Genomic DNA, 20,515 nt, shown 5'->3' on the forward strand with positions numbered 1-20,515 from the left:
CGATGGACAAAAATTTTACCTGGAGTTTTGTGGGCATATAGAACGACGCCAAGACGGTCAACTGGATTTTCTCTAGCATACGGGACAGAAGCTATACTTCCCGTGAAACTATTAGTACCAACCACAAAATCTCTGGCGGAGCGTTCGGGTTTGAACTCAGGGATTCTATCCAAAGACAGGGAGCTCCTTGACGAAGTAAGAGATGAAGCTTCAAGAAGGCTAGCAACATATCAACAGTCAATGAAGCAGCAGTATAAAAAGAAAGTACGCGAGCGATCATTCCTTCCCGGAGAACAAGTCCTGAGAAGAACCAGGCCAAAGTCATTGGATACAAGTGGTGGAAATTAGGAGAAAATTGGGAAGGACCTTACCTAGTGGAAAAGCTTGCTAGCGGTCTGGTTAAGGAACATGAGTGGCAAGATGGAGCCCAAACCATGGAATTCCTTTAACCTGAAAAAATATTTTTATTAATCAGTGTAATGATAATTACTGTTCAATAAATACCACATTGCTCCATGGAGCTATTTCTGCAGCAACTGTCTTTGACAAAAAAACGTACTTACAAATTAGCGGAGTTGTTGGCAATTGAAACGCCGAGTTTTGGAAGTACAACTGATAACCAAGGTGTCCAGGACTTTGCAGTTGCAACAGGCGATGGAAGAGTCAGAACCTAGACAAGAACAGTGGACAATCAAAGTGCCCACTCCAGTATAGGAGCAACCTGTGTTCAATTGAAAGGTATGTTCCGTGGTTGTTGTCTAGTTTAATTTAGACATCTAAGTATCATGCGTTGTGACTGTAGATATTCATTCAATAAATGAAGAAGCAGGTAAAATAAGACATCTTTCTATTGAAAAAGAAGCAAGGCGACAAGTAGTCACGATGCGGCCATCAAGTTCCAACAAGCGTCTACTCTACAAAGAATGCAAGCTAAGAATAAAACGAATAAAATCTCTACGGAAAGAAAAGGGAATACTGGCAGAAAAGGGAAAAATAAAGGAGCTCAGGATCATTCTTGTTTAGAGCTTATCTCCTATGGCTCGTAGTCGTCATCCTCAGGATCGTAGTTGTACGCAAACTCAACAGCTTCTTTGAGCTTCTCCTTGGTGATCCTTAGTTCCTCTTCGATACCGGCAGCATCTTTACTTTCCATCTCCAACTTCTCGTTCCTGGTATATTCCTAGAACAACCATTGTTCTTTCTGATACAACTCCAAGTTTCTGTCAACTAGTGTATCGCGAAGTTCTGTGATTCTAGCATTCTTTTCGGCTATTACTGCACAAAGCCCTGCGATTCTAGCATCCTTTTCGGTTACCTCTTGCATGTGCAAAATCTCTGATCGGCGAAGGAGAGCTTGCATCTGAAATTCAAAGAAAAATGTTAAACATGGAATGAACAGTATGCATGCTTATTTAGTTGAAGCTGAAACAAAGTGTTCGTTCACCTCAAAGCTACACTGCTTCGCTTTGTCCAGCACGACGCAAGTATCATCGATCCAGTCAAACAAGCCCCTGTCTGACGGGTAACATAGAAGTGTCGATCAACCCATGAGCTACAGAGGGATCTAAAATAGCAGAATCCTCATAAGTCATGGGATTATCGTTTCTCTTGATCGGAATCGGTATGAATATGTCAGCGTTAAAAGGGTATTTTTCCTCTGCTGCATTAATAGGAGGGTTTGCATTACAATGGTCATTTGACTGAGTTGCTGTGACTGAACCATTAGCCTTAATGGCACAATTCAAAGGATCATCAATAGTAGGGTGGTTCGAAGACGTAGCTGTCATGGGTTGCTGAGTCATTTGATCTGCATCAAAGTGTAATTGGAGGGAGTAGCTGGAGAGTATGAAGGAGAATCGTGCTCCATCTCATCGTCATCACTTATCAAGATAGGGATATCTTTTGCATGACCGGATGGCGCCATTGAAAACAATATTGAGCATGGTTTTCCCCCACAGGTCATCCTTGTTTTCGTCATATTACATATACATGCTAAGACATAAAACGAAAGTTAGTGGATATCATTTAAACTCCATTGCTGGAATGAAAATGTGCATTCAGTTAGAGATTGCTGGGCAGAATCAGTATACTTGATGTTTCGAGAACACAACAACACTTGAATCTGGAAAAATAGAAGTTGGAATTAGTAAATCATGATCGCTAATGAAGAAAGAAAATTATACACTGCAAGGAAAGATCTAAAAGCTTACTCTAAAAAACAGAGAACTCGCCAACGAACTCAGATGCTGGAATGGGAAGATACCAAGATAATATGCGGTTTATATAGGGCAATGCCAAGAGACGTAAGAAAATTTAATTGCATTCAGAAGATCTAATGGAGATTCCAGAATATCAAAGCTGAAATTCGTTTACATCTAAAACAGATACTTCCCGACGGATGAATCCTGGGAAATATTTTCTCTAACAGCATCTACGAGCCAAACAAAAAATGACAGCACAGTTTAATAGCTACATTTATAGTCGGAAGCAATCATCCATGTTCTTGGATCGTTACGGCGTGATTCTCTGTCATCCAGGGGATGTCAAAGAAAAGCCAAAGTAAATGCTGCCAAAGATAGACATCATGGATTCAAAAAGATATGGACATCATCTGATATATCATGATGCAGGATAAGTATATTTGGTGGAAATTCTGATATGAAACTCATTTGACGTGGACAGGGCGTAGAGGTTTTCTCACTTCAAAAAGACGTTGGAAATTGACACCTAGGCTTGGAAGTTGTTCACACTCGTGCAAGTATAAGGCTAAATGGGTTCATCCATAGAAGGATCACGCGTTGGATAAACTCTTACCACATGTTGAGCATACGTTTCTATGTGCGGAAGAGTGGGAGGATTTTTCCGTTATTTGATTTTGAGATAAATGATACAAGAAAGTAATATTTCTCTTCTATGGAAATGGGATCCTACTGAAGTGTCTATGTAGTACCAACATTATCACGTGTCAAAAAGAGAAGGGTCCATGGCAATTTTCCCCATGCACATATTAGTCCCAAACGCACGGAAATTGCCAGGTAAAAATGGACTCAATTTTGCAGTAATCAACAGCACATGCTTAGGGGCTTTCGAAGCTTTCCGGCGCTGTTTGTCTTCTGGCATAGAGGGAATTTCATTTTTCTTAACCCATCAATAAATTGAGGATTAAGAAGGGGCGATGTTTGTACCACCATAAAATGGTGTACGTACGGGACACACAAGCCCCTCGAAACCATAATTGGTTTATTAAAGAAGTCCAACGGGGTTTATTAAGGAAACCCAGTGGTTTAGTAAAGAAACCATAATTGGCTTATTAAAGAAGTCCAACGGGGTTTATTAAGGAAACTCAGTGGTTTAGTAAAGAAACCATAATTGGTTTAATAAAGAAGCCCAACTGGGTTTATAAAGGAAATTCAGTGGTTTAGTAAAGAAACCATAATTGGCTTATTAAAGAAGCCCAACTGGGCTTATTAAAGAAGCCCAACTGGGTTTATTAAGGAAACCCAATGGTTTCGTAAAGAAGCCAAAAATAACTTATTAAAGAAGCCCAACCGGAATTATTAAGGAATCCTGAACCCGTCGGGCTTATTATGGAAGTCCAATTGGGTTTATTTTGTGGCCCAATGGTTTGTTATGGAAATCAGTTTGAGATAGGGCTGCACATGGGTCGGGTTGGGTCGGGTTTGGCCTCACCCGTCACCCAACCCACTGATGGTGGGTAACAGAAGTTGTCACCCGCAACCAACCCAACATTACAATGGGTCGATTTTACCCGACCCACATTACGGTGGGTTGGATCGGGTGGGTGGTGGGTTACCCACCATAAAATACAATAAACATTACATTAAGAACCCAATTGAAATAAGCCAACCCAAAATCAATCTTAGGAAACAAAACCCTAATTAGCATTTACAAATTACAATGATTCCTAGTCTCACCTTTGGTTGTTGGTTTACTGGTGACGATGTTGATTGATTGCTGCTGGTGATGCTGTGATTTGATTTACAAAGCGAAGAGAAAATGAAAAAAATAAACCGAGCCTCTGAGACTGTCGTTGAAGGGAACTGATTGAAGACTCTTCAGTGAAGAGAAGCTATTGATGATTAGGTTTAGGCATTATATATTATCACTTCAATGGATGTGGTTCATCTAGGATAGGTAATCTAAGGGTTAACATTAATTTAGAAATATTTAGATGGGTGGGTGGGTTGGGTCGGGTGAGGGAAGTTGTCACCCACAGTCGACCCACCATACGATGGGTTTTGATGTTGTGACCCATAGTCGACCCGCTCCTAAGTGGGTTGGGTCGGGTGCGGGTAATTTCAGGCGGGTGTGGGTTGGGTTGGCGGGTTGAGTCAGTTTTGTGCATCCCTAGTTTGAGATTAGTTCAAATCTCAAAGAGATAAACATGGATCTTTTGAGATTTGCATAAATCTTGTGAGGATAGATACAAATCCAGGTGGTTGTTAAAGATAACCACAAATCTTATGAGATAAGGATGAATCTAGGTGGTTATAGAAGATAGCCACAAATCTTATGGGATAAGGATGAATCTAGGTGGTTATTCGGGATAACCACAAATCTTAACAGCTTGATTTGATTTCTGCCTATAAATAGAGGTTGAAAATCAACTCAAATGATACAATCGGAATTACTTTTCTCTTCTAAAAAAAACCCTGTCTAGAACTCTTTCTGACTTCAGCATCGGAGTGTCTTTGCAGGTACCCCTCATTTTTCATCAACATCTCTGAAGAAATAAAGCAACAGTTGAGATTCGATCAACACACAAATCTCGAAGATTGTTGGGGTGATTAATTTTGCTCCAACAGTTGGTTTTAGAGCAATAGAGAAACATACGATGGTAAATGCTTTGGACCAATATTGCCATACTCTAGTTTAAACCCAACTAATAGCTACTAAATAGACAGATAAGGTTGCTCTGTTTTCAGCAACCAAACCAAAATCAAATCCGTTGGACGTGGCTTCTTCTTTATCATGATATATATACGTACATGTGTGTTTCTAATTTTGCCGTCGTGTTTGTATGTAAAAGTCACCGCGCACCGACCACATACCAAGCCAACTCTCACCTTTTTGTTGGTTTATCTTTGAATATATATATTCAAACAGAGATGGTACGAAAGAATTTTGTAACAAAAGTGGACGGTTGATGCGCTTGCCTCGGGGCCGGCATTGATGGATTCTAAAAAAAGAAAAAAAATCTTGGTCGACAATAGATAAGCAAAAATGGCGACACATAGATTATAAACCAGGACAAGGCAGAAAGATACATATGAAAACTAAAACCAGACAAGTTGCTTCTATTAATTAGTTAGAGAAATTAAATGACACAAGTTGGGTATAAATGTCGCATTAGGAGTCTTAGGACCACAACAATAATAGAGATGGGCCTATATATGTGTGTGCTGGACCGCCGGTGCCACTCCGATACATTTATGCTACAAGTTAATTACCTACTAGTTCCTCCCAACTCTAAGATCAAAGATGATGATGCAAACGTGGCTCTGTTTTGAACGGAAAAATGTATAAGATTAAAATTTGGAGGGACGTGGCTTCTTCTTTACCTGGCTATATTACATTACCAAATTAATCAAAAATCAGTCAGTGGTTTCCTATGTAATTTTTTGGGCCATCCTATATATAGACTACATCTAATGTACAACTATTTGTATCCATGCAAGTTAGAGAGCAATATACAAAATACGGAAAATGGGTCATTTGTTCAAATATTTTTAAATCACGGTTCAAATGGACGGGTAAAAAATAGTTTGGGTGCAATGGCCAAAAAAAGAATAGTAAGGATGAAACTGGTTTCATCGTAGCTTAAATTTAAAAAATAGCAAGGATGAAACTGGATACATCCTGTTTAAATTAAAAATAAGAAAAAATATTTGAAAATAGGCACGATGAAATTGGTTACATCCTGTCTATTTTTACATTTTTGGCCATTTAAACAGTATCAAAATCACAAAATTGGTTAAAAAGACCAATATCAACAATTCCTGGGTGAAATGGACAATTAGATTTTGATACTGTTTAAATGGAAAAAAATGTAAAAATATCCAGGATGTAACCAGTTTCATCGTGCCCATTTTCAAATATTTTTTCTTATTTTTAATTTACACAGGATGTATCCAGTTTCATCCTTGCTACTTTTTAAATTTAAGCTAGGATTTACTATTTTTTTGGCCATTTCACCCAAACTATTTTTTACTCGTCCATTTGAACCGTGATTTAAAAATATTTGGACAAATGATTTTCCGTATCAAAATCTAACTGTCCATTTCACCCAGGAACTGTTGATTTTGGTCTTTTTAACCAATTTTGTGTACAAAAAAATACACGAAAAGGGAAACTCTCACCTTTTAGTGTTTGATCGATCAGTACTAGCTTGAAAAGTCGACTAAAAATGGGTTCTAAATCTTGTTTCTCATCAACATCATCTTTCTTTCTTTTGTCGTTTGTTGTTTTATCATTGACAACACATCATTGTAGTGCTCGTAATTGGATTGATGCTGATTATCCCGTTTATGATAAAGTCAAAGACTTCAAATCTCTCCAGGAATGGACAGATTTCTGGAACTCGAAGAAAGATTCTAATCAACTGGTAGGATATATATAACCAAACTCACTCGGTACTCTCTTTTGTCTCAAATTCTTCTGCCATTTCTATATACATATTTGTTAAAACTAATATATTATCATTATGGGTTTTGTTTTTGGCTTGTTGCAATTATAGATGGTAATAAATTTCTCGTGTTTCCACATCCAATGTTACGGCTTTGATAACGCGTTTAAGATTGTTGCTGACATATACCGACGTCATCTTCGTCCAAATCAATACGGAATACTATCAATTTCATGTGATTTCATTTCCTTATTTTCTTTTGGGGGTTGAATTACCATGAGTTGGTGGTGGCTGTTTCTGCCTATATCGATATATATATATATGTTTGATATTTTTCAGGAAGTAATGAATTCTTTTGGAGTTGTCATAGGACCAACCGCTACCTTTATCAAAAAAGGTAAGAGAGTTGGTGACAATCTGGTTGGAGGAGATGTTTATAAATTTGAAGGTAAGATCAAGGAGTACCGATCTAGTAAATCCACATCCATCCTTCAAGTCGCCGATCATTCAATAGCGTGATCTAATTATTCAAATGCAATCGAGATCGAAGAAGCCGCCCTTATAATAACATGCTAAATAAGAGACATTTTTGTGCACCGTCTCGTCACTACGTATTGCAAGTGTTGAGTAATGTAATGTTGTTACTGTTGTCAAACGGATTGCAACAGAATAGTGAACCAATGTAATTGGAGTGTTCACTTTATATTTAGTTGTGTGTTGATTAAATGAGTGGATGTAAGACATTCACACGTTTTCTCTTGTAAGGTCTTTTATAGACCAAGTAGAAACAGAAGAGAGTAAGGTGATTGTAAGAGTGTTGTAAGAGAAGAAGTTAATGAAAAAAAGAAAGTGAGAAGATAGTGTAGCACTGAACATGATTGAAAGGGATATTTAAGTTTCGCCAAAAACTTAATAAAAAAACTGATTCAATGATCAAGATTCTTAGGTTAAAAGATTGATAATCAAATTGATAATAATAATATTGATAATAAGATGTTTTTTCTAAACAAGAAGGCATAGCATTTTAATAGGTTCACAAGATCCGACTAAACAAAAAAGAAAAAAAAGTTGACGTAAACTAGGAAAGAAAAAGGCTTGCAAAGCAAGTAAGCTAAACAGAAACGTTGGATCAACTGTTATAGTTGATACGAGCACAAAAGATCAACCTTCATAGTTGATACTGCCGTAAAGGATAAACAGTCATTGTTGATACACAAAAATGGATCAACATAAAGAGTTGATACAGAGAAAGATGTACTACATCAGTCCCCCCTTCTTGAAAGAAACTCGCCCTCGTGTTAATGAGTAGAAAGAACTTCATTCTCTCCATGAAAAGTAGATATTTCTTGCACATTGAAGATATTAGAGATGTTCCAATTTGATGGAAGATCAATAACATATGCATTATCACTGATTTTCTTCAAAATTTTGAATGGTCTGTATTTCTTCATCTTGGTCTTATTGTAAGTACCAGTAGGAAATCTTTCTTTTCTGAGATGAATCATAACCAAATCTACTTCTTCAAAAGTTTTAAGTCTTCTTTGTTGATTTGCATCCTCCTTGTACTTGTTATTAGAAGCTGAAAGCTTTGTTTTTACTTCTTGATGTATGATTGAAGCATTTTCAACAAAATTGTCTGCCTTAGCATTTGATCTTCGCAGCTTGGGAAGCACCACCAACTCCAAAATATGATTAGGAACTTTAGAATAAACAATCTCAAAAGGTGTCGTACCTGTGGATCGATTGATTGAAGTATTATAAGCAAATTCATGTTTGGGAGAAAATTATCCCATTGCTTATATTTCCCTCCAATAAATTTGGCTCTAATCAAATTTCCCAAAGATAGATTGACTACTTCAGTTTGTCCATCTGTTTGAGGGTGAGCAGTTGTACTATACTGAAGTTTAGTTCCCAAACGCATCCATAAAGACTTCCAAAAGTTGCTCAAAAACTTAGTGTCTCGATCAGAAGTTATTGTCTTGGGAATTCCATGCAGACGTACTATTTCTTTGAAGAATAAGAATAAATAAGCAACATTGGAGGCATCTATAGTTTTATTACATGCGATGAAGTGATCCATTTTTGAGTAACGATCAACAACCACCATAATAGAATCATTCCTCCTGGCAGTACGTGGTAAACCAAGCACAAAGTCCATGCTACTATCCACCCTAGGTGCATCAGGAATTGGAAGTTGAGTATATAATCCAGTGTTTTGAATATTACCTTTAGACTGCCGATAAACCATGCATTTTTGTACGTACTTCTGAATGTATCGTTTTATTGAGGTCCAAAAATAACGTTCCTCAACAAAAGCAATGGTTTTATCACGTCCAAAATGTCATCCTAGACTACTTCCATGCAATTCTTGGATCAAATGAAGACGTAAAGAACATTGTGGAATACATAAACGATTTCCTTTAAAAACAAAACCATCTTGAATGAGATAATCATCAAAAATGCATGTTGAAGACCCACATTTCTCCCATATATTCTTAAACTCTTTGTCTTCACCATAAAGATCTTTCAAGAAATCAAAAGCTAAACTCTCATGTTTAAGAGTAACTAGAAGATGAGCTCTTCTACTCAAAGCATCAAAAACTTGATTAAGTTTTCCACTTTGATGTTTAATGGAAAATGTATATTGGTTGATAGTTGATAACCACCTATCATGCATCTTGTTGACCTTTGCTGAAGTTTTTAAAAACTTGAGAGCTTGATTATCAGTGTTAGCAACAAACTCGCTGTGAATAAGATAAGGATGCCAATTCTTAAGAGCTTGAACAAGAGCAATTAATTCCGACTCATAAGTTGACCACTTCCTCCTTGTATCTGAATTATTTTCACTATAATATGCAACTGGATGTCCTTCCTGAGATAACACATCACCAATACCAACCACAAAAGCATCACAATGAATCTCAAAAGGTTTATCAAAATTTGTCATGGCAAGAACAGGGGCAGTACATAACTTCTCTTTGAGTAAATTAAAGCTCTTATCTGCTTCTTCAGTCCATTCAAAAGTATCACACTTCAAACAATCTGTCAAACCGACTGCAATTGTACTAAAGTTTCTCACAAATCTTCTATAGAATGAAGCTAACCCATGCAAACTTCTTACTTCACGTATAAATGTTGGAGTAGGCCATTCCACAATTTCCTTAACTTTAGAATCATCCACAAAAATACCAATATAAAAAACAACATAGCCTAAGAAAGTGACTTTGTTTGTAAAGAATGTGCACTTATTTAAGTTCACATACAAAACATTGTCTTGAAGTGCCTTAAAAACTTGAGATAAATGTGTAGGATGTTCTTCTTCACTGTTACTAAAGATTAAGATGTCATCAAAATAGACAATGACAAATTTTCCCATAAAAGATTGCAAAACTTGATTCATGAGGTGCATAAAAATACTAGGAGCATTAGATAAACCAAAAGGCATTACTAACCATTCATATAAACCTTCCTTTGTCTTGAATGTTGTTTTCCACTCATCACCTTCACGGATACGAATTCGATGATATCCACTACGCAAATCAAGCTTAGTAAAGACTTTAGCACCAGAAAGCATATCAATCATGTAATCAATTCTTGGTATAGGAAATCTATATGGTATAGTAACTCTGTTTAATTCTCTACAGTCTATACACATACGATGACCACCATCCTTTTTGTCTACTAAAAAGGATGGACTAGCACAACGACTTTTACTAAGTCTTATCAAACCTTTTTGTAACAAATCATCAACCTGACCTTGTAAAATATCATTTTCTTTAGTACTTAACCTATAATGAGGTTGATTAGGAATAGAAGTTCCAGGTATAAAGTCTATCTGATGTTGTAGATCTCTCAGTGGAGGCAAAACATTGGGTAACTCAGTAGGAAATAAGTCACTAAAAGAAGACAATAAAGGTTGTACCTTGTCTAGAATCTCCACTATTGGTTTATCAGCTTCATGAGAACTCAAAGAATGAGTTGGTTATAAAGAATGAACAAGGGAAGCAACTAATGCAGCTGTCTTCTTATCTGTTTGTTCCTTGACTGAAGTAGAAGATTGTGAAGGCCATAAAACTTTAGTAAACCCTTCATGAACAAAGGTATAAGTATTCTTATAGCAGTTATGAACAACACGAATATCATACTTCCATGGTATTCCCAACAATAAACTTGCTGCAGTCATGTTAATAACATCGCACAAAGCATAATCTGAATATTCAGGGAAAGAAAATTTCACCAAACATTGATGATTCATTTTCTGAGTGGAAGAGATGTTTATCCAACCATGATCATGGTGCAAAGCTTCTCTTCAATGAAATAATGAGATACGAAAATATTATGTCTCTGAGTAGGACATGATTCAGTGATTAAAACTGGGTGAATTACTCCAAGAAAATCCGCATCATAAGTCTTATGTTCTTGAAAATAATTAAACTCATCATCTCCTAATTCTTCATCTTCTAGTGTGTCTTCTTGAACTTCATTAATGTAAGCATGAAACTCGACAATCACTAGAAGTGTGGCCAGTTTGGTTGTACTTGTTACATTTATCCCCTCGAAACTTTGAATAAGGATGAGAGCCTTTAGATAAAGAAGGAAATTCTTGTGAAATTGATTACCTCGAGTATTACGAACAAAATTTCATTGTGGAGGCGCCTGAGGTGGCTTAGCAGATGAAATATTCATTGTAGGAGCAGGTTCTGAAAGAACAAAAGTAGTTTGTTGTTGCTGATATGGTTGGTTTGAAATTCTGTCGTGTGGATCAACAAAGACAGTTGATCCCTGTGAAGATGGATCAACAACGACTGTTGAACCTTTTTCACCCTGGTAATCATAAGAGTTATATGGTCTCGCAGCTTTGTAAAAACGTTGATAACGAGCCTGTCTTGGAGTTGGTTGGCGGGAAGTATTGAGCAAACGCCTTTTAACCTTAAGAGCTTGTTGTATTGCTTCAACCATAGTAAAAGTTGATCGTGTCATCCCTTGTTGAATTAAATTTCTCAACTCACTATAAAGCGTGAAACTAATTGTTCTTCAGTTTCCTTCAATTGGTTACGAGCAACCAAACCATAGAACTCAGCTACATATTCTTCAACCAATTTTTCTCCTTGGCGACATTTTTGAAGTTTGAGAAACAGTTGTTGCTTATAATCTTTTGGTAAAAACTTGGCTCGTAATAATTCTCTCATTCTTTTCCAAGTACGTATAGGAGGTTTATCATATTTATATCGATCTTCACACAGTTTTTTCCACTAAGCTGCAGCTCCACCTTTCAATTTATAGGCGACCAGTTTTACTTTAGAAGAGTCAGGGACGTCCATGAATTTGAAAAAAGATTCGACTTCATAAAACCAATACAACAAACCTTCAATTTTTAAACCACCATGAAAACTAGGTATATCATCCTTTAACTTATATTCTGGTAGAATCCCGTAAGAAAGTATATTAGAGTTTAATCTCTTTTCATCCGTCTATTTTTGAAACTCTTGTTCTTCGACTATATCATTGTCATCAAGGTTGATAGTCACATTAGCTTGTTTTTTTGGAGTGTTAAGAAAACCTTCCACCGGCTCTATATGTTGGATGATATGCGAAACATGGCCAGGAATAGAGGTGTTTTGAACAAAAAAAGTCTCCTTAACTTTTTTGTTTCATCATCTTCGTTTGCTCCTGTCTTCTTTTCTCCATCTGTATCATCGACTAAATCAGGTATGTCTTCCTTTTCTAAATCAGCGTGTTTCAATATTTTGTTTATATATTCTCCATGGGATACCAACCTTTTTTCAGTCGTTCCCAACTGCTTTGTAATACCATCTGTAACGTTTTTGGTGTCAGTTTTATTGGTAGAAATAGAGATTTGAATATTTTTCAAAATTTCTGCGATTTCAGCTGGGATAGCAGTGTTATCTGCCATTGAAAGAAAATTAGGGTTATGAGTGTGTTTTTCCGGAAGCTGTGAAGGATCTGTTTCTGAATAGAAATCTAAAAACTATGTATTTGATACCAACTAGTGTAGCACAGAACAGGATTGAAAGGGATATTTAAGTTTCTTCAGAAACTTAATAGAAAACTGATTCAAGGATCAAGATTCTTAGGTTAAAAGATTGATAATCAAATTGATAATAATAATATTGATAATAATATGTGTTTTCTAAACAAGAAGGCATAGCCTTTAAATAGGTTCACAAGAACCGACTAAACTGAAAAGAAAAAGGAAACTGACGTAAACCATGAAAGAAAAAGGCTTGCAAAGCAAGTAAGCTAAATAGAAACGTTGGATAACTGTTATAGTTGATACGTGCACAAAGGATCAACAGTCATAGTTGATACTGCCGTAAAGGATAAACAGTCATTGTTGATACACAACAATGGATCAACATAAAGAGTTGATACAGAGAAAGATCTACTACATCAGAAGAACTAAGAGTTCCCACTTCTCCATTAGCAAAATCAGTCCTAAACACGTACCTTCAATCACCCAAATTACCAACAATTGGTATCAGAGCATAGATCAAGTGAATCTGATCCTAGTGAGCCAAAAAATTCAGCAAAAAGAAGAAGTTTTAGCCCCAAAATCAAAGAAACAAGAATTCGGTTTTGAACCAAAACAATGGCAAGTTCTAGTAATTCAAGCCTATACATACAACAACCATCAATACCACTTTTTCATGATGAAAACTATGATTTTTGGTCTATTAAAATGAAGACCTTGTTCATGTCTCAAGAGGTATGGGAAATTGTTCAAAATGGGTATGATGAAGTTGAAGATACATCAACTCTAGAATAAGCCGTGAAGGATACACTCAAGGAGAGTAGGAAGAATAATGCTAAAGAATCCATATGCATTCAACAAGGAGTTGGAGACACTATTCTACCAAGAATAATTCATTTTCCTAAAGCTAAAGAAGCTTGGGACATTCTTCAAAAGGAGTATGGTGGAAACAAGAAGGTAAAAGAGTTGAAACTTCAATCATATAGAAGAGATTTTGAAAAATCTTAAAATGAAAGATAATGAAAAATTAAAGGAGTTTTCTTCTAGAGTTGTTGAAATTGTTAACCAAATATGATGTGTGGTGAAAAGCTAGAAGAAAAAAGAATTTGTGAGAATATTTTAAATTGCTTACCGGAAAAATTTGAACCCATTGTGGCTGTTTTGGAAGCAACAAAAGATCTCTCTACATTGGAGTCACAAGAGTTATGGGCTCAATTAAAAGTGTATGAAGAAAGGGTGTCTCGACATGCGGAGAGGTCGATTGAGAGTGCTTTTCAATCGAAAATGAATTTGGACTCTAAAAATTCAGCAATGAAGAGAAATTGATGTAAGGGTGATTCTTCATCAAACTACAAAGGAAAGGGAAAATACAATAGAGGAGGAGCAAGTTCTAACAACTACAAAAAGTGTGAACCACCGAAGTGCAATTTTTGCAAGAAGAATGGTCACTTGGAGAAGAATTGTTGGAGCAAAGGAAAACCGCAATGTCAACATTGCAAGAAGTATGGACATTTGGAGAAGGATTGTAGAAACAAAGATGATGAAGAACAAGCCGGTAGAGCGGAAGAAAGGGAAGAAAAAAAAATTTGGTTTTATGCTTGTCAAAGTGCTATGGAGACTTCCAAGAGTGAAGCATGGTTTATAGATAGTGGTTGTATGACTCATACGTCCGGTGTAAAAAGCTTGTTTGTGGATATGGATACATCCATAAATTCTCTAGTGAAGATGGGGAATGAAAACATTAGAGATGTCTTATATGTTCCGGATTTGGCACAAAATTTGCTTAGTGTTGGGAAACTTGTGGAGCTTGGGTACGCTGTCCACTTTGAAGATGGAAATTGCACCATTTATGACAAGAAACACAAGAACAAAATACAAGTGATGAAGACTATCAAGATGGAAAAAAAATAAGAAGGTTTTCAATTGTGTTTTAAAAGGAGGGAATGTTGCAATGAGGATGGAAACCATGGATGAAACGTGGTTATGGCACAAAAGATTTGGGAATTTGAATTTCAATAGTCTCAAGGTGCTTTCCAACAAGAACATGGTGCACGGACTTCCACATCACATCAACAACAAAGAAGGAGTATGTGAGGGTTGCGCATTAGGGAAGCAACATCGCCAACCATTTCCAAAAGGTGTAGCATGGAGAGCAAAGGAAATTCTTTGCTTGGTACATACCGATGTGTGTGGACCAATGAAAACACCAACTCATGGAGGTAATAGATACTTCATTTTATTCATTTATGATTTTACTCGCATGACTTGGGTGCATTTCATGAGGCAAAAATCTGATGTGTTTGGTATTTTTAAGAAGTTTAAATGTCTTGTTGAGAAACAAAGTGGACATTACATCAAGGTCTTGAGAAGTGATAGAGGCAAAGAATACAACAACAAAAACTTTGATAAATTTTGTGAAGATAAAGGCTTAGAAATACAACTCACGGTGGGTTATACTCCTCAATAAAATGGTGTTTCGGAGAGGAAGAATCAAACCGTAATGGAGATGGCGAAGTCCATGCTTCATGAGAAGGGTATGCTTAAAGTATTTGGGGCAGAAACCGTGAATGTTGTTGTATACTTATTGAATCGATCGCCAGCAAAAGCCGTATGGGATCAAACTCCGTTTGAAGCATATAGTGGAAGAAAACCGTTGGTAAGGCATCTCAAAGTTTTTGGAAGTGTGTGTTATTCTCAAATTCCAAAGGTGAAGAGAACAAAACTTGATGAAGCAAGTGAGAAATGTATATTTATTGGTTATAGTCTCCAATCAAAAGGCTATAGGTTATATAGATTGAAGAGCAACTCAATGATCACAAGCCGTGATGTGTTATTTGATGAAGGCGTTTCATGGAATTGGGAAAAAAGTATAATTGAGAAGAGAACCATTATTGTTGATGAAGAAGAAGAAAATTCAGCAATAAGTGAAGTTGAAGAGGGTGAAGAAGAATAGGAAGAGGAAGAACTACCTCAAACACCACCAAATGCAAGGCAAGGAACATCTCCAAGTGTGTCCCCAACGTCTACATCAACATCACCACGACCGAGGAAGATGCAACGGTTGAGTAAAGTGTATGAAAGATATAACTTTTGTATGGAGGAACCGGAAAATTTTGATGAAGCTTCAAAGGAACCCTTTTGGTTAAAAGCAATGGAAGAAGAAGTTTATGTCATTGGATGTGAACGACACATGGGAGGAGGTAGCGAGGCTAAGGGACAAAGAAGTTATTGGTGTGAAATGGACCTACAAAGTGAAGTACAATGTGGATGGATCGGTTCAAAGATACAAAGAAAGGTTTTGGCAAAGAGATACTCAGAACAACCCGGTATCGACTACAATGAAACGTTTGCACCGGTTGCTCGTCTTGACACCATTAGAGTCGTGATTTCCGTGGCTTCCCGACAAGGTTGGTTACTATATCAACTTGCTGTGAAATCAGCATTTTTGAATGGAGAACTCAAAGAAGAAGTATATGTTGAACAACCACAAGGTTTTGTGGAGGCAGGAGAAGAAGACAAGGTGTACAAGTTGAAGAAAGCTTTGTACAGCCTAAACCAAGCACCAAGAGCTTGGTATAGTGAGATAGATGAATACTTGGAAAGAAAAAACTTCAACAAAAGAAAGAGTGAGCCTACATTATATGTAAAGACTCAAGGTACGTTTATTCTCATTGTTTCTTTGTTTGTTGATGACCTTATTTTTACTGGTAATGATGTTCATATGATTGAACAATTCAAGAGAGAAATGATGATGAAATATGAAATGAGTGACATGGGTTTGCTCAAGTACTTCCTTGGTATTGAAGTTTACAAAAGTGAAGATGGAGTGTTCATTTCTCAAAGGAAGTATGCCGAAAAAGCGATGAAGAAGTTCGGTATGCTTGGTTGTAATCCTACATCAACAACACTCATAGTAAATGAGAAACTCAAGAAGGATGATGGAGGAAGAAAGATTGATGAGACTTATTATAGAGGTCTTATTGGAAACTTGTTGTATCTTACACATACAAGACCCGATATTATGTTTGCTTCAAGTATGCTTTCTAGGTTCATGAGTTCACCTAGTCATCTACATATTGGCGCGGAAAAGAGGTTGTTAAGGTACATACAAGGAACTATGAATTTTGGGATCAGGTATTCTATAAATTCAAGTGTCAAATTGATTGGATATTGTGATAGTGACTTGGGAGGTTGTATTGATGACATGAAGAGTACTTCGGGGTATGCTTTTTCTCTTGGTTCGGGTATATTTTCTTGGGCATCGAAGAAGAAACAAACCGTAGCTCAATCCACAGCGAAAGCGGAGTACAAATAGGCATCAATAGCTACGTCTCATGTTGTATGGATAAGAAGAATCTTGGAAGATATCCAAGATAAGAAAGAAGGTAGAACTGAAATTTTTTGCGATAACAAATCAGCAATAGCAATGTCCAAGAATTCAGTTGAACATTGTAGAGCAAGACACATTAATCTCAAGTATCACTTCATTCGAGAAGCGGTTGAAGATGGTGAGATAGAACTCAAGTATTGCAAGATGGAAGACCAATTGGTGGACATATTCACCAAGACACTTCCCAAAGGAAAGTTTTAACATTTCCGCGACCTACTAGGAGTAGAAGAACATCACATTAAGGAGGAGATTGTTGAGTAATGTAATGTTGTTACTGTTGGCAAACGGATTCAAAAGCTTTGCAAGCGGATTACAACAGAATAGTGAACGAATGTAATTGGAGTGTTAACTTTATATTTAGTTGTGTGTTGACTAAATGAGTGGATATAAGACATTAACACGTTTTCTCTTGTAAGGTCTTTTATAGACCAAGTAGAAACAGGAGAGAGAGTAAGGTGATTATAAGAGTGTTATAAGAGAAGAAGTTAATGAAAAAAAGAGAGTGAGAAGAACTAAGAGTTCCCACTTCTCCATTAGCAAAATCAGTCCTAAACACATACCTTCAATCACCCAAATTACCAACAGCAAGACTGCAAGTAGATATATTATCTGTTTTTTTCTCTTTACATATGTTGTTGTCTTTCACTTGTGTTATGTTTGCAATTGTACGAAGCTTTATTACAATAAAAATATTGAAGTGTTATAAAAATCTATGAACTGAAAATCAGCTCAAGACCAAAACTTGAAATGAAATATGTGGAAGTATCACCGGATCCAGTTTTTCAGATTGTTTCTCTCTCAAACCCATGACTTCAAATATCCAAGGGAACACCCTACTATTATTTCAGATTTCCTACTGAGTATTCTTCAAAAATCATGGCAATTTCTTCTCATGTGCATATGTTAGTCCATGAGGAGAGTAAGGTTTTATTTGCACTTCTTAGATTCATTATGCCAAGACCTCCTTCAATTGTAGAGGATCCTAGTTATCATAATCTATGGTAATCATTTTGTCAGACCGGGCAAGCCAAGCCTTATGATAGAGTTCCCATAAAGTCTATCAGGCAGACATATATCTAGCTTACCCCTCTTTGATCTTAATTAATGTTGGCCGGGAGGGAAGGAGGGAGTAGGTAAGTTAGTTCTAGCATATATGTAGGCGCCGGAGTATGGCATAGGCCCATCTCTAGCTATTATGCTGGATGGGGGTCTTGCAATCAAAGACCACATCACAATGAAGTTTTGAGCTGGAGAATGTATTGAAGGAGAAAAATAAATTACGGATTGACCACGAAGTGTGAATGTGTGATGGATGATTTGATTTCCCTGTTAACTTTTGATTGCAAGCCATATCCTAGAATTAATGATGCAAGTAGCTCGTTTTCAACAACCAAACCAAATCAAATCTGCGATAACCAATTTTCTCATTGTAACAGTGAAATTACCATCTAATAATCCCATTGTCCAGCATCTAATCGGTCGAATTTTGAAAATCTTTGCAGTAGCGCATCAACCCATCTCTCGTCCTTGATAGACTGCGCTCCATCCTAGTAACAGGAAGTCACAAAAATTGCGCCATATAGGATAATTACTGTAGGTGAGGCACATTCGTCACACTTAACGCAACGTATTAACCATGTCCCTAGTCAATATATAAGTGACATTTCAGCTGTAGATAAATTTTTAACTTTGTCAGTGTATATATGCCGAAAGAATTAATAACTGATGCGCTCATAATATCCAACTCAAAGATCACTAAAGTCTAGATAAACCATAAAAGGTACATCTAAGTCTAACCCAATGGAAATCAATCTGACACAACAAAACTAAAATGCTATATGAACCCTGAACCCTGAATCAGATATATGAGCCGATTCAAGTTCCAAATGATGGCAGTTACAATTTAACATGCAGACGTAGTTAAGAAAATAACACTAAAACTGCATTGATTTGATTAAGCCATTAATCTGACCCACGATTACATAATTCTACCTTAATCTCTAGATCTTCTATCCATATTCACACGAATGTGCGTTAGAATTCAATTAATGACACAGTAATGGTGGCATTCCCACTCTCCTCTCTCTCTCTAATATATATATATACCCGACCTCCAAGCACCACTTCTTTACACAACCTTCTCTATATATCTCCATAATCTTCTCCTGTCTAACTTAACTCATCATTCTTTTTGGCAGAAAACAATGGCTCTCATCAACAGCAACTTGGTTATTCTCGTGTTAGCAATTTCAGCTCTTGTGGTCACTACAACATCATTAGTAGTAGCTGCAAGGGAAGTGCCAACATCGATTCGTTACCCAGGTCATAACTTAGCAGCTCGGATCAATGCGGATGATGATGGTGCTGGCATGGTTGAGTGCTGGAATGCACTGTATGAGTTACGATCTTGCACTAACGAAATTATGCTTTTCTTCATGGATGGCGAGATGTATCTAGGCTTTGAATGTTGTAGAGCTATCCGTATCATAACTCGTGACTGTTGGCCTTCCATGCCTACTTCTGTAGGTTTTACTGCTGAAGAAGGAGACATTTTACGTGGTTAATGTGATGCTCCACATTTGGCTGCGCCTCGTTCTTCACCCATTGCCATGCTTCTACCGGTACAGGCTCCTGCTCAGTCGCCTTATGTCTCGATACCAAATACTGCCCCAGTAGTCGTTGAATAGATATTCCAACTTTCAAGGACTACTAGTACTTGATCCTATATATCTATATATATGTGTCCTTCAATTGTGTTTTTTACTTGGTGCCTGGATTATCATCTATCTGAGATCATGAGTGAGTGTGTTTGTTTGAGTTTGTAGCCTTCCTTTTCTTAATCATAAATAAAGCTTATTATGGCAGCAGTTGTTGAAAATGTTATGGTGTTAATGTTTCCTTGTTGTCATTCAATGGTTTTACTTTTTTATTGTCAATATTAAGGGAACGATGATTAAGGTCTGGATTAAACAGAACTCTTAGCAGATTCGATGGTACGCCTGTACCTTAACTTCGCTACATGAAGGCCTTGGAATGCGGAATGCTCGCATCTCCACATCCTAAGCAGTTGTCATTTTACTAATTTCCTGTGACAGTTCTCGAGAAACCGAGGACTTTTCCCACCACCCAATTCTTCTCCATTCTCTGCTTCGCACAAACTCATCAGCAAACAACTTAAATCCACTTATGAAATGCCGCATTTTCGGGCTCCCCTCCCCTTCTTGACAATCCACACCCCAACTTCTTTATCTAATGCAAGATGCGGGAATTTGTAATTCTATAAATCCTCACCAATCTTAATTCTACCAAATCTTTGCCGCTGACCGCAACATTATATTTCTTCTATACTATAAATCCTCACCAATCTTATTGGGAAAAGTCCTGTATACTTATTGACTTGACATTCTCTGTCCGAATGGGTATAAATACCCCTCCTCTGTATCTGTGTAAACTACCTATTCATTACCTTGTAATAATATTTCTTCTA

At 36.9% G+C, this 20,515-nt stretch overlaps 1 protein-coding gene across 1 annotated transcript; it reads left to right on the forward strand.

Annotated features, from left to right (window-relative positions):
- The first annotated feature begins 19,232 nt into the window (after nucleotides 1-19,232).
- Nucleotides 19,233-19,592, forward strand: LOC113326294 (egg cell-secreted protein 1.2-like). Its single transcript, XM_026574046.1, has one exon. It carries the CDS (start codon nucleotides 19,233-19,235, stop codon nucleotides 19,590-19,592), a length of 360 nt encoding a protein of 119 aa, XP_026429831.1.
- The last annotated feature ends 923 nt before the right edge of the window (nucleotides 19,593-20,515 follow it).

The sequence above is a fragment of the Papaver somniferum genome, unplaced genomic scaffold (genome assembly GCF_003573695.1).
Source record: "Papaver somniferum cultivar HN1 unplaced genomic scaffold, ASM357369v1 unplaced-scaffold_10, whole genome shotgun sequence".
In the NCBI taxonomy this organism is placed as follows: domain Eukaryota; kingdom Viridiplantae; phylum Streptophyta; class Magnoliopsida; order Ranunculales; family Papaveraceae; genus Papaver; species Papaver somniferum.

Coding starts and splice junctions, on each gene's coding strand:
- LOC113326294 (XM_026574046.1), top strand. CDS start 19,233: ATGGCTCTCATCAACAGCAACTTGGTTATTCTCGTGTTAGCAATTTCA.